General features: G+C 38.1%; 1 protein-coding gene across 1 annotated transcript in view; it reads right to left on the bottom strand.

Annotated features, from left to right (window-relative positions):
* Positions 1 to 2,156: 2,156 nt before the first annotated feature.
* THUMPD2 (THUMP domain 2 tRNA and snRNA guanosine methyltransferase) overlaps positions 2,157 to 13,240 on the bottom strand; it is a 40,812-nt gene continuing 29,728 nt past the window's right edge. The window contains 2 exon segments of the mRNA XM_017892949.1: positions 2,157 to 2,912; positions 7,413 to 7,521. Coding sequence (XP_017748438.1) covers positions 2,588 to 2,912; positions 7,413 to 7,521 — 434 coding nt within the window. The 3' untranslated portion in view covers positions 2,157 to 2,587.

Here is a 13,240-nt window from a genome sequence, read left to right as displayed (position 1 = left end):
ATGTGAGGACCTGCCTGGTTTTGCAGTCTGGTTTTGCCCCCCTTCCATTCCACCGAAAGCCCCATGGTCAAGGTCATGAAGGACCCCTTCACTGCTAAAGCCAATGGTCAATTTTCAGTTATCTTACTTGGTCAGTTAGCAGCATTTATAGGGTTAAATACTCCTCCTCTATACCCTTTGTTCATGTTTTCCAGGCAACCACACTAGGTTTTCTATTTCACTGGTTGTTCCATCTCAGTTTTCTTTGGATATTCCTCTTCTCCTCCCAACCTCTCAGTATTGGAGGAATTCAGGGCTCAGCCCTCGTCTTTTTCTTCTATTTCCAATCCTTTGGTGATCCAATCCAGTTTCATGCCACCTAAATATTGAAAATCCCCATAATGTATCTCCAGAGCAGACCTTTTTTCTTAAACTGCAGACTCACATATTCAATTGCCTAATCAACATCTCCACTTTGTTTAATGCATATTTCAAAATTAGCAAGTCTAAAACTGTCTAGCAAGCAAGTCTAAACAAGATCTGCTAGTTTGGACTGTCTAGACTAGTCTAAATTAGACTGTCTAGACTAACAAGTCCAAAACAGAACTTCTGATATTTCTCACCAAACCTGCACCCTCTGCAGCCTTTCCTCTCTTAGCTGATGAAAATGCTATTGTTCCAAGTTCTTGGCTAAAAGTCTTCTGTCATTCCTGTCTCCTCTCCATTTATCATACCTCACATCTTACACATCAGCAGATCCTTCTGGTTCTACTTTCAAAATACATCCAGAATCCATGTGCATCCTACCAACACTACTGTTACCATCCTGGGGCAAGCTACCATTTTCTTTTGCCTGAATTATTGCAAAAAACTCCCAACTGATCTCTTCACTTTCACCCTTCTGTTACTACAATCAATTTGTAATATGGCAGCTACAGTATCATTTAAACATAGTTAGGTGACATCACCTATTTAAAACTCTTTCAGTGGTTTTGAGTAAAAGCTAAAGCCCTTAAAATAGTCTTCAAGGCCCCATCTGATTTAATATACCACCTCTACTTGCCATTCATTACCTTGTTAACCTAATCTCTCATCCTCTATCTGCTGTATCCACTAGATGCCAGGAGTATCTCTCTTCTCTCTCAAGTTGTGGTAATCAAAAATGTCTGCAGACGTTACCATATGTGACCAAAAGTCGCCCCTGACTGAGACCCTTGCTTTAACCCAAGGAGTAAGGACTACAGGAATCTTGCTTTTTCTTTGAGTTGTGAAGTTCTACCAAAAGCAGACAGCCCACCCCATAGTGCTTGTATTCCTCAGGTTTTTGGTGTTTCCCAGAGCGTCAGGTAAGCACAGGCATTATGAACTGTTTCACCATCACATGCCATTCACTTTCTGTAACACTAGCTGTATCCTCACTGCCTTTAACCCAACCAGGCCAGATAACGAATAACGAATTCACATTATTGGGGGCCTGTTGCTTGAAACCCCTCAGAGTATCAGTCGCCATTATCAGAGTCCCAGCTGTTAACAACACAACCAAATTTACTTAGTTTTCGCACAAATGAAATGCATTCAAGATTAGTAGGTGGCTCTCAGAATTTCCTAGGAAGGCAAGAGAGGGAAGCTGAGTGGTGGCTACATAGCCAAGAGCAGTGCTGAAACCTCAGGAGAGGAATGTCCTGGTGAAGACCACTTTGTGCTGCCACTGGGTACAAATGCCATAGCTTGTACGTGGGTGCACCTGATACCAGGGGCCCAGGTTTCCACACCCTAGCTGGAAAACAGATTTTATGACTTCTGCTTTGGAGAGGTGATTCACAGGGTGGAAAATTTCCCAAACATAGGAAAGTTGTTCAAATACCACTAAAGCTGCCAAGAAGTTGAACAATTGTATCAGACTACTGAAAAAATTAAACCAGAGCATATATTTTCCTTAACTTACTGTTTCTTTTTCTCAGGTAGTGAACATAAGAAACAAACTGAATTTCTACAAATAAGGATGAGGTGACAATCTATGAATGCTTTTACAAAAAAAGCAAATTTCATTTTCCATCATGTTTTGAAGGATACTGGCTTAATTTTAATTCAGTTATTATTCTCACTGTTGGTTTACATAATAAACATATAAAATGTATTGCAAATACAAATTATTTTCATTCCAATGGAGAAGAAAATTACAGGCTCAAAAATCAATTTTAATATCAAAAGAAGTTACATATAAAGGTTTTTACATTTCCGAAAATCTGGTAGTTAAATATCCCCAGTCTGGTATTGATTGTGATACACTTAGGTGAACCCCTGAAAACTTTTATTTTGAAATTGAAGTTTTTGCTCAGAAACTGGGCAGAACTTTTCACATTCTGACAGAATATAAAACTTAAGTCTAAAAAATATTCGGTAACTTTTTTGTCAAAAACATTAGGCACTTTAGAATATAAAGCAGAAACTCTTACCAAGTACGTGTACCCAACAGCCACACCTCCTGTCTTTGGGGGAATTTGGTTACCTGGAGCTCTGTGGGTACTATATGAATCCTAGAGACAGCAAACTTCTGCTGTACAGCTAACTTACAAGGGCCTGAACCCCGCTGATGGCAGCAAGCCTGCTATAGTCCAGAAGAGTGCGACTTCTTATATTTACATATGAACGCATCTGTCTTTCCAAGGCTAACTTTGTAGCATTCCACTGGTAGCAAGGAGCCAAATGGTGACATTCTGTCTAAGAACTCATGGTTCCTGGCTTCGAATGAAGTTGACACTGTCTTGGATGCACCAGTTTTTTCTTCAGGATTCAAGCACTTTTTAATTCCAGGTTCATCTGTGTGACTGTCCTTGGAATTGAAAGGGATGCTGCTCTCTTTACAATCTGTAAGGCGCCTGTGGTGATCTTCACTAAGCAACAATACAATGGTTCCGCCAACATGAAGCACTCTGTGACAAAAAAAAAATTGTAATTGCTATCTTTCTCCCTTTCTAGACAACAAACAATCCCACTTCATTTAAAATATTTCGTGTTTTTAATTTGAAATTTAATTTCATCCATTTAAATACAAGGATTTTTGATAATTAGGTAGTATCTTCTATAATGTATATTCATTATAGTAATTATGAAATCCCTAGTACAAATCTGCTTTAATTATCTATTTTTACTCCACTTAAAAGGCAAGCCTCAAAGTAATTTGTAGTCACAGTCTAATAAATGATTATACAAAGGAAAAGGCGAATGACAGAATCTGAAAGACTGCATGTATTAAAAGCAGTAGGCTGACAGCAGAAGAAAGTTAACAGGAAAGAGTTAGGACACGAACAAAGAAATGGCAAAGGAAAATCAGAAAAGAAGGGCAGATCTTGAAATGTCAGCTTTTTGAGGAGAATGCATTTACTCATTATCAAAGTCTGTGTAGCACTTATGTGGAAAAAGTGATGAAAACACTTGCCTGTGTCCCGCACACAGCCCTGGAAGTTGCTAAGAGATCACTGAACATCTCTTTGGAAGACAGAGGCAACTAAAGGGAGTGAAATGCTACAATCAAGGCAGGCACGAGGGGCTTGGGAACATGAGGTGGGTCCCAAACCCGGGCATGGGAGAAAGGGGAGCATTTCCCAGAGGAAGATACCTGTGCTGTGAGTTAAAAGATAAGCAGGAATGAGCCAGGCAAAGCGACGGCAAGCGGCTGCAGCAAGGGAGGATGCTGGAAGCAGAAAAAGCAGCAAAGATGGGAGGAAGTGGAGAGGAGGCAGCTCTGAAAGCAGCTCAGTGGGTGGGTGAGTCAGAGCGGGTGGGAGGTGGAGGGAGGAGGGGAGTAAGGAGTTCAGCTTGGAATTTGCTGATGTACCTAAGGAACATATAAGTGTGGATTCCACCAGACAGCTGGATACACAGCCTGGAGTAATGGAAAAGACCAGGCCTTGAGGTAAATGGTAGCTAAAGCCATAATGGTGGATGGGATCATTTGGGGTGGCAGTACAGGTTGAGAAGAGAAAATGGGACAAGAAGCAGAGATTTCACGTTTCAAAAGTGACAGAGGAGAAGACCCATGAAATAGATATCATCAGAGAAAATCTGGACAACAGTGATGTCACGGAAGCCAAAGAAGTACAGTTTCAAGAAGGAAACAGTTTCAACAGTGTTAAATGCTATAGGGCCGGCATGGTGGCTCATGCCTGTAATCCCAGCATTTTGGGAGGCTGAGGCAGGAGGATCGCTTGAGCCCAGGAGTTTGAGACCAGTCTGGGCAACATGGCAAAACATGTCTCTACTAAAAAAACACAAAATCAGTGAGGTGTGGTGACGTGTGCCTGTAGTCCCAGCTACTTGGGAGGCTGGGATGGGAGGACTGCTTGAGCCCAGGGGGCAGAGGTTGCAGTGAGGTGAGATTGCACCACTGCACTCTAGTCTGAGCAACAGAGAGAGACTCTGTCTTTAAAATAAAATAAAAAATATATAAATACAATAAAATAACAAATGCTATAGGACTAATAGGTGATCAGGATTATGAGAAATCATCAGTGACCCCAGGGACAGCAATCCTAGCTGAAGGCAGGAGCAGATGCTCATCTGCCAGGGTGGAGTGGGACTGGAAAGTGAGGAAGCAGAGGTGTCAAGTGTGGACTATTATTTCAAGAAGTTCAGCTGTACAGGAGAAGAAACAGTGGCAGCTAAAGGACCAAGAGTTAAGTGGAATCTGCCTCATGCCCAGCAAAAATCTAAGAAGCTTAGGTAGCATTCCCTAGTCTAATCCATCAGCAAAGCTACACAATTCTGTCTCTAAATTGTATCACATATTTGTCTACTTCATTCACAGTTTGCCGGGACCACAGCAACAATCTGGTAGACAGGTCTTGTTTCCATTCTTGTCGCCCCTCCCACTCTGTCTTCCATTTCCACACAGAAGACAAATGTAAATTCTCTGCTAACTCCTCAGTTGCTCGCACTGTACTTCAAATACATTCTAACCCCCTTACTCTGGCAACCAAGGTTCCTACACAATCTGACCCTCACCTACCTTTCTGATGTCACAGCCTGCTTTCTTTGCTTACTGACCTCCTTCAGCTGCTCAAACTCACCAAGCTGCTTCTCACCGTAGGACATTTGGACTTGCTGTTCACCCCGCATTTATCACTTATGCTCATCATTCACGTCCCACAGTCAAATATCACTTTCCCAGAGAGGCCTTTCCTGACTACCTAGCTAGGGTAACCACTACTTTTCTCTCACTCTAAAGCAAAACATTTTGTTTTATGTCCATCACAGTACCAGTCATGATTTGATATTATCCAGTTTGTTTACTGATTAACCATCTGTCTTCTCACAATGAATGGGCAGAGACCTTGCCTGTCCTATTCACTGCTGTAATCCGCAGGGCCAAGTACATGGAAGTGCACAGGAGATGCAAAGACTTCCAAACGTGTCTGGGGAAGGGATAAATGAATCTCCTGGAAAGAACCAGATGAGTAGGCAGATGATTTTTAAAAATGAGAAGTGGGCAGAGTGTGATCCTTGGAGGAAGGAACTGAGAGGATAAACTCTCGCAGGAAGAGGGAAACCTCTTCTACTGAGCAAGGAGGAAGTGGATGGGAAAATGAGTACTCCTGAAGACATCAACTGAAATAACTTTTTGGGGCAACAGTTTAGCAATAATGTATCAAAAATATGAAATGTGCATAACCTTTGACCCAGCAATCTCACTTCTAGGAAATTATCCTAAGAAGACGTAATAGTAGAAGTGGTAGTAGAATAATAGCGATAATAATGGTGATATAGCTAATATTTATTGAGGATTTAATATGTGCCAGTCAGTTGGAAATGCTCTGTATTATATATCATTTAACCTTCAGAATTATCTAAGTATGTTCTATAGCATTGTCATTTTGCAGATGAAGAAACTGTGGTACTGTGGTGCTTGGTCGTACAGTTAAGTTTGAAAAACCATGCAAGGATGTTCAAAGAATAGTTTTTTATTAAAATAAAAAACTGAGGATTATCTAAATATTAATCCATAAGCACTGGTTGCATAATGGTACATACATATAATGTGGCAACCACTGAAAATTATAATGTATATGATAACAAATGATCAGAAAGGAGATTCATGACACTGCTGAGTAGAAAAACAGCAATGTTACAGTATAGTAAGTTAATGATAATCCTATTTATGTACAGTAGAAAACATGTATCTTTTTGTACATATATACATGGCAAGATGCCTAGAATTTTCTCTATCTAAAACACATGGCTCATATTTTAAATTGGTGACCCATTATTTACACAGCAGGCTCTTGACATTTATGTTATCAAATGCCCAGCTGAACAATTTAATATCAACTGAACTCTTATATTCATGTTCATTCATAACTATATGCATTCTAGGTTCTCTTCTTTACCAATTTAGACGATCAGAAAAATGCATATCCATGCCTCATTGTTTCAGCCTCTCAAAGAAATGCTTCCATTGAATTATATTCCCTTACATCATTAGAAACCATAAGATGAATACTTTCACATTTTCATTTCACAGCTGCTATAGTTTGGATGTTTGTCCCACTATACCTCATGTTGAAATTTGACCCCCAGTGTTGGAGATGGGGCCTAATGGGAAGTGTTTGGGTTACGTGGGCAGATATCTCATGAATAGAGTAATGCCCTCCCTGTGAGGGGCGATGAGTGAGTTCTCACTCTATTAGTTCTAGGGAAAGCTGGTTGTTAAAAAGAGCCTGGCACCTCCCCCTTCTCCCTCTTGCGTCCTCTCTTGTCACGTGATCTCTGCACACTGGGCTTGCCTTCTGACATGAGTGGAAGCAGCCTCGGGCCCTCATCACAAACTGAGCAGATGCTGGCACTGTGCTTCTTTTACAGACTGCAGAATCAGTAATCAGTGCAGTAAACCTGTTTTCTTTACAAACTGTCCAGCCTCCAGTACTCCTTCATAGCAACAGAAAATGGACAAAGACAACAATAAATAATAAAGGTGTTGCCCATTCTATGTTATGGAAGGTTCCTTATGTAACAGAATTTTGTTCTGTTGTTTAGTAGCTGAGTGATCATAAGAAAGTTAATCTTTCTGTGCCCCAGATTCTCATCTGTTACGTGTGGTGGATTAACACACAGAAGGCAGGTTTTTTTTTTGTGAGAGATGGAAGCAAATACATAAAATTTTGCTTCAGACCACTGAAATATAGGTCACGATTTCATACATTCAAATCTCAGTACGTAATAGAAAATTAGTATTTTTTCTGAATAAAATTTATAAGATGATATGGATAACATTTATTTCAATTATAAACTTCTGACTTAAAACCCTTAGAAAATTAAGCTACAAAAACTCTGGGAAATGACTACAAGGCCATCAGACCTTAACTGAAGAGCTATGATGTATTTTGGTTAAATGCCCAGTAGCTAAAAAAATTATGAAAATAAATTCAGTAACTTACCTTTCCATTTCTTGTAGAATGCTTTTGATGTCTTTTCCTAACTTAAACTTTTTCCCAAATGGAATGTCAGAAATAATAATATCAACACTTTCTGAAGGCAATGGCAATTCTGAAATACAGAAATCAGAGAATCCTATTACAGTAAGGTCAAATATTTACAACCTAAATAATGAGAAAACTGAAGTACACAGGATTATTTTTGCATAATAAAATTTAAGGTTGCTAATACTGTTTTAAAGTAATTACAAGATCCCAAAATGCTTTCACAATCACTAATGATAAATGATAGTTATTGTCGTCTGTTCGTCAAAGATTGGTTTTTCAGATACAATAAAATGTAAGTTAAGCAGAATTTTAAATTAACCAGAAAACTCAATTCTCTAAATATACAGCTTATATAGAAAGCTGCTAGCTTCACTAAGTTGCCTAGAAAAATCTTCTACAAAATTATATTCCACAACTTTCATTTCCTGTTTTAAAACTGTACATTTAGATCTACTTGTTTTTGAGGGAGATGATCCATAGCTATGATTGTATTTTTAAAGGAGAACTTGGAAGGTTAAGAATATCTATTAAGTCCTAAGACTAGAGAAAAGGCTATATAATCAATAATCAACACAATGATTTATCACTAAAAATTATAGTGTCTGATTATTCTAAATTGCTTTATTATCTTAATGTTTTCTTCTCAGAAGTTACATTATCAGAAGGTTACAAGACTCTACCTTAACATCCACATCTTCTGGATGTACTTTCCACTTTATTTTACTTCTCATCCATCTCCTAAATTAAGTTAAATACTCATAAGACGGATGTCCCAGTTTTCCTTTTGAATAGTACCTAATTTTGCAGAAATGTAATGAAATTTAAATAATCTTCACTAAATATCAAAAGTTTCTGTTGGTAGGAAATTCAATAAAAAATGCTTTGTAATCTGGGAAAGTCTAATGACTACTTGCTAGATCTCTCCTAGTTCTAACCCTTATGTGGGGTTAACAGAAGAAGAGTAGATTGTTCAAAAAAAAGTAAGAGGATAATATTCTTTTAAGCTGAGACAGGAATTCCTTTTTTCCAAGTTATGTTTTAACCTCATGGTTTTAGGGTGTTGATATAGTACACATCCATTTACAAAATGATTAAAGACATATATGGACAATGAAGGCAACCATAGTTCTCAAATGTTTTATTTATGAGGAAGCATGTAGTAATTTACTTTTGAATTTAATCCCAAGTCTGTCTTTTGCCTTACACTACACAGAAATACAGTACCTACATATGAGTTAGCTGCCCATTATGTCCAGGTTTAGTAACACTAATTTTTTTCTTCTGAGTCTCCATTTTTATTGGGAACTTTGCTGCTCTATATTATATAATATGCTAAACTGCTTTAAATAATTTTAGAAGTTGAATACATAAACTTCATATAGATAGAAGAGAATAATTTTTTTAAAAAATCTCCAGAACTAAGTTGTGTCATCTTCCAATAGAGCATAACATAAAGCTTTTGTTGATGTGGTTGAGAGCATAAGCTCTGGTGTCAGACAGCTTGCATTTGGCTCTGCTGCTCACGAGCTCTGGGACTTTGGGAAATTACTGCTTCAATTTCTTCATCTGTAAAATGGAATAAGAATATGTACCTCAGCAGTCAATAAAAGAGGTAATATATGGAAGACATGTAACAGGGCCTGGCACAAAGTGAGCACTCAGTAACTGTTAGCTGCTTTGTGGTCATTATTTATAATGTCCCTCTCTGATGTCAATGGGAGATGACAGCCAGGTGGAAACCAGTGCACCATCCTTCAAAAAAGCTTTGCAGAACACAGTATCCCCTTCTCTCTCATTCTTGGGCATCCAAGGTTGAGGTAAGGCAACTACTTCCAGGTGGGCCTCTCTCCTACTCTCCTCTCCTCTAGCAGTGGTTCTCAAAATGTGGTCCCCACGGCAGCAGCATCAGTATCGTCTGGAAAGTACAACTTAGTGCGTATTAGAATCAACTGAAAGGTCTTTATAAAACAGATTGTTGTCCCCACCTCCATAGGTGTAGATGCAGATACTCCTAGAATCGTGAGCACCTGACCCATATGACTCAACATACAGTAAAATCTTTTAAATTATTAGATGCTCTGAATACTGCTCGTGAACAAAAAATTTGCTTGTAACTAATGAGCTAAGATTCTGAAATAGAAACATAGCTCAAAACAAGTAAAAATCATCTCTTTTTTACATCTCTGCAGGATGATTCAAGAACATGAAAAAAAATTTAGTTTTAAAATACCAGTTGTTTTGAAGAAAAAAAACCTGCCCTATTTTTCCTACTTCCAGGAGAAAATGGGTAAAAATTCCCTAAAACTCAAGATTATGGCCCCAAGATACTTTCTTCCAAAGGGATTTATGGGCCTTCAAGATGTCTTTTCATGCATATATTTAAACTAAAGACCAGGTTCACTGAGCACTTTTATAAAATTGAGCATATCCTTCTTCCTATTTTTGTTTCTTGTTCTTTCTGCTGTTTATTCTTTCTATTGTCCAGGTTTATAATATATTCATATTCTGTCTCCTAGCAGTAATTCCCATAATTGTTTAAACTTAGTTCTACAGTTAATTTCATCCTTATCACTAATCATTTTGCCTTTATTTTCTCCATTTCTCAGCTGATTAATCTCTTCATCCCTGGATTAAATACTATTCCCCATAAGGGCTTAGTTGTGAAATGTTGTCTGAACTTTTTCATATTTCAAAATGTTTGGCTTTAAGATGATGTTTTGGTTAGGCATAATATTTTTGGGTCACACTTTGCTTTGGTAACTTTGTAAATAACCACTCTTCTATTGTCAAATGCTCTGTAACATCTTCTTTCCATTGTGGCCAAAATATATTTTGAGGTTTATTGCATTAGATTATGACCTTCTCTTGTTTGGTTGTTGAATTTGTTTTTTTGATGATTACTATCCTTTTTCTCATTTCAGTAAGTACAAGAGGGCGTAAAGCTTTCAATGAAATTTCGATCTGCCGTCTTAAGTAGTCCATAAACATTAGTCTTAAACATGTAAAATGTAGTCTGGCATCTGGATTGAGTCACCATACAATTTACAGACCAAATGAACATTTCTGAGAAGCGAATGCTAGAAATAACTATGCTATTTTATATGAAAATCATATGCTTGAAATATTTGAAATATTTACTATCCAATAAACTGGCTTATTATGGTGGCCCTAAAAACATCTGTGCAAAATGAAATTTTTAAGTTTAACAAAAGACCATTTTTTTTGAGAAAAAATAATTTGCCTACAGTGCTAATATCTGAACAAGTTCTGGTAAATGAAGTATACTTTCAGTTCAATTTTTTCATATGGGAAGGGCAAATATTTCAGCCCTCCAGTTTAGTCCCTCCACTGACAGTGCCTTTGACAAATATGTTCACAATACAAAACGCAAATTACCTCTATTATTCTTTTAATTGTTTTACCAAATTTAGATGATACAAAGTTAAGGCCTTCACAATTTCATTCCATTCCATTCTAGACAACAAATTTACCCAATTACAATAAGGAAAGTCATCAGGAGATTCTTTCCATACCATATCCAAAGTAAATTTACAGAATTTCATAATTAAGTCTTGTGCATTGTTGAGCTTTCAATAATTTGTTCATTTCTTCCTTTGGGTTTTTAGGAAAAGATGATCAATGTCTTCCTGCTGCCAGCTTTGTTTTTAACAACTGTAATTCACCAAAAAATTCAAACCTAATGTATTTTGACACTTCATTTGTTGAATCCTTTGATTACAGATTTCTAGTATATTCTGAATAAAATGCCATCAAAATTAGGCAACTTTTTTTTGGTCAAGTTTACAGCACTATCCTAGGACACTTTGGCTGATTTATAGAGCAATTCTTTGAAGGCTTACACTTTAAAATCCAACTGATGGACAAGCAAAGAAAGTGTACTGCTATGCAGAAGTATTTTTTTGCATTCAGTCATCTTCATCACAAATAGGTTGCAGTTCAGCTATTCTGTGTATATTTTAAAAAGGCCGGGTGAGTGGTTCACGCCTGTAATCCCAGCACTTTGGGAGGCCAAGGCAGGTGGATCATGAGGTCAAGAGATCAAGACCATCCTGGCCAACATGGTGAAACCCTGTCTCTACTAAAAATACAAAAATTAGTTGGGCGTGGTGGCATGCGCCTGTAGTCCCAGCTACTCGGGTGGCTGAGGTGGGAGAACTGCTTGAAGCCAGGAGGCGAAGGTTTCAGTGAGCTAGATTGCGCCACTGTACTCCAGTCTGGCGATAGAGTGAGAGTCCGTCTCAAAAAAAAAAAAAGTGGCCAGGTATGGGGTGGCTCACACCTGTAATCCCAGCACTCTGGGAGGCTGAGCTGGGAGGATCAATTAAGACCAACCTGGGCAATACAGTGAGACCCCATCTCTATTTTTTAAAAAAAGAACATTAGCCAGACATGGTGGTAAGCGCTTCCTACAGTCCCAGCTACTTGGGAAGCTGAGATGGGAGGACTGCCTGAGCCCAAGAGTTCGTTCAAGGCTGCAGTAAGCTATAATCAGACCACTGCACTCTAGTGGGTGACAGAGCAAGTCCCTGTCTTAAAAAAAAAACAAAATTCAATTATTTTGACAAATGTCTATTTCAATGGACACTGCAGCCTGTTGGGAGATAATTATGATTTATACAGGTGTAACATTAAATTTCAAGTGCCTTTCTGCTCCATAGGTTTTAGTAAGAATATTAATTTTTAGCATGATGTTGTGGCCCACCACAGTAATGCATAAACACACAGATGGGCAATGCCAAACTGAATTTACAGTAGCATTCACAAAGAAGTTACATCTGACAGAAAAAAACCCTATGAAATTTCTAAGAATTAGGGTAAAAAGGAAACAAAGCTACTACTGGAATTGACTTAACTGATTATCTTTCTAAATCATGTGATGATATTGATACAAAACTGGCAACACTTAACTGTCTGCAAAGATCTTCTGTGAATGAAGCCAGCACACTAACAGCACCAGCTTCATTTTGCTTAGGTACATAACAAAAGTCACAATTGAATGTGAGCAAAACAAATTTACAAGAATAGCCATTTGATCTAAAAGGAAAGTCATACTTCACAGAGTGGGATTTTAAGTGCATTTTCTTCAGTTGCATGTGATAAATAGTTGGCTTTGGGCCTAGCATTCTTAGAATTACTAAGTTTTTATTTTTTTCCTTCAACTTTTAAGTACCAGGGTATATGTGCAGGGTGCATGAGTTTGCTACAGATCAACCCATCACCTTGGTAATAAGCCCAGCATCCATTAGCTAATCTTCCTAATGCTCTCCCTCCCCTCCGGTCTCCCCGACAGACCCCTGTGTGTGTTGTCCCCCACCCATGTGTCCATGTGTTCTCATCGTTTAGCTCCCACTTATAAGTGAGAATATGCAGTGTTTGGTTTTCTGTTCCTGCGTTAGTTTGCTGAGAATAACAGCTTCAAGAGCCATCCATGTCCCTGCAAAGGACAATATCTTGTTCCTTTTTATGTTTACATAGTATTTCATGGTATATATGTACTACATTTTCTTTATCCAGTCTATCATTGATGGGCATTTGGGTTGATTCCATGTCTTTGCTATCATGGATAGTGCTCAAGTGAACATACGTGTGCATGTATCTTTATAACAGAATGATTTATATTCCTTTGGATATATACACTGTAATGGAATTGCTGGGTCAAATGGTATTTCTGCCTCCGGATCTTTGAGGAATCACCACACTGTCTTCCCAACGGTTGAACTCATTTATACTCCCACCAACAGTGTAAAGGCATTCTCTTTTAT

The sequence above is a fragment of the Rhinopithecus bieti genome, unplaced genomic scaffold (assembly GCF_001698545.2).
Source record: "Rhinopithecus bieti isolate Rb0 unplaced genomic scaffold, ASM169854v2 scaffold_22439, whole genome shotgun sequence".
Taxonomy (NCBI): Eukaryota; Metazoa; Chordata; class Mammalia; order Primates; family Cercopithecidae; genus Rhinopithecus; species Rhinopithecus bieti.
This window is presented reverse-complemented; position numbering and strand designations above follow the sequence as displayed.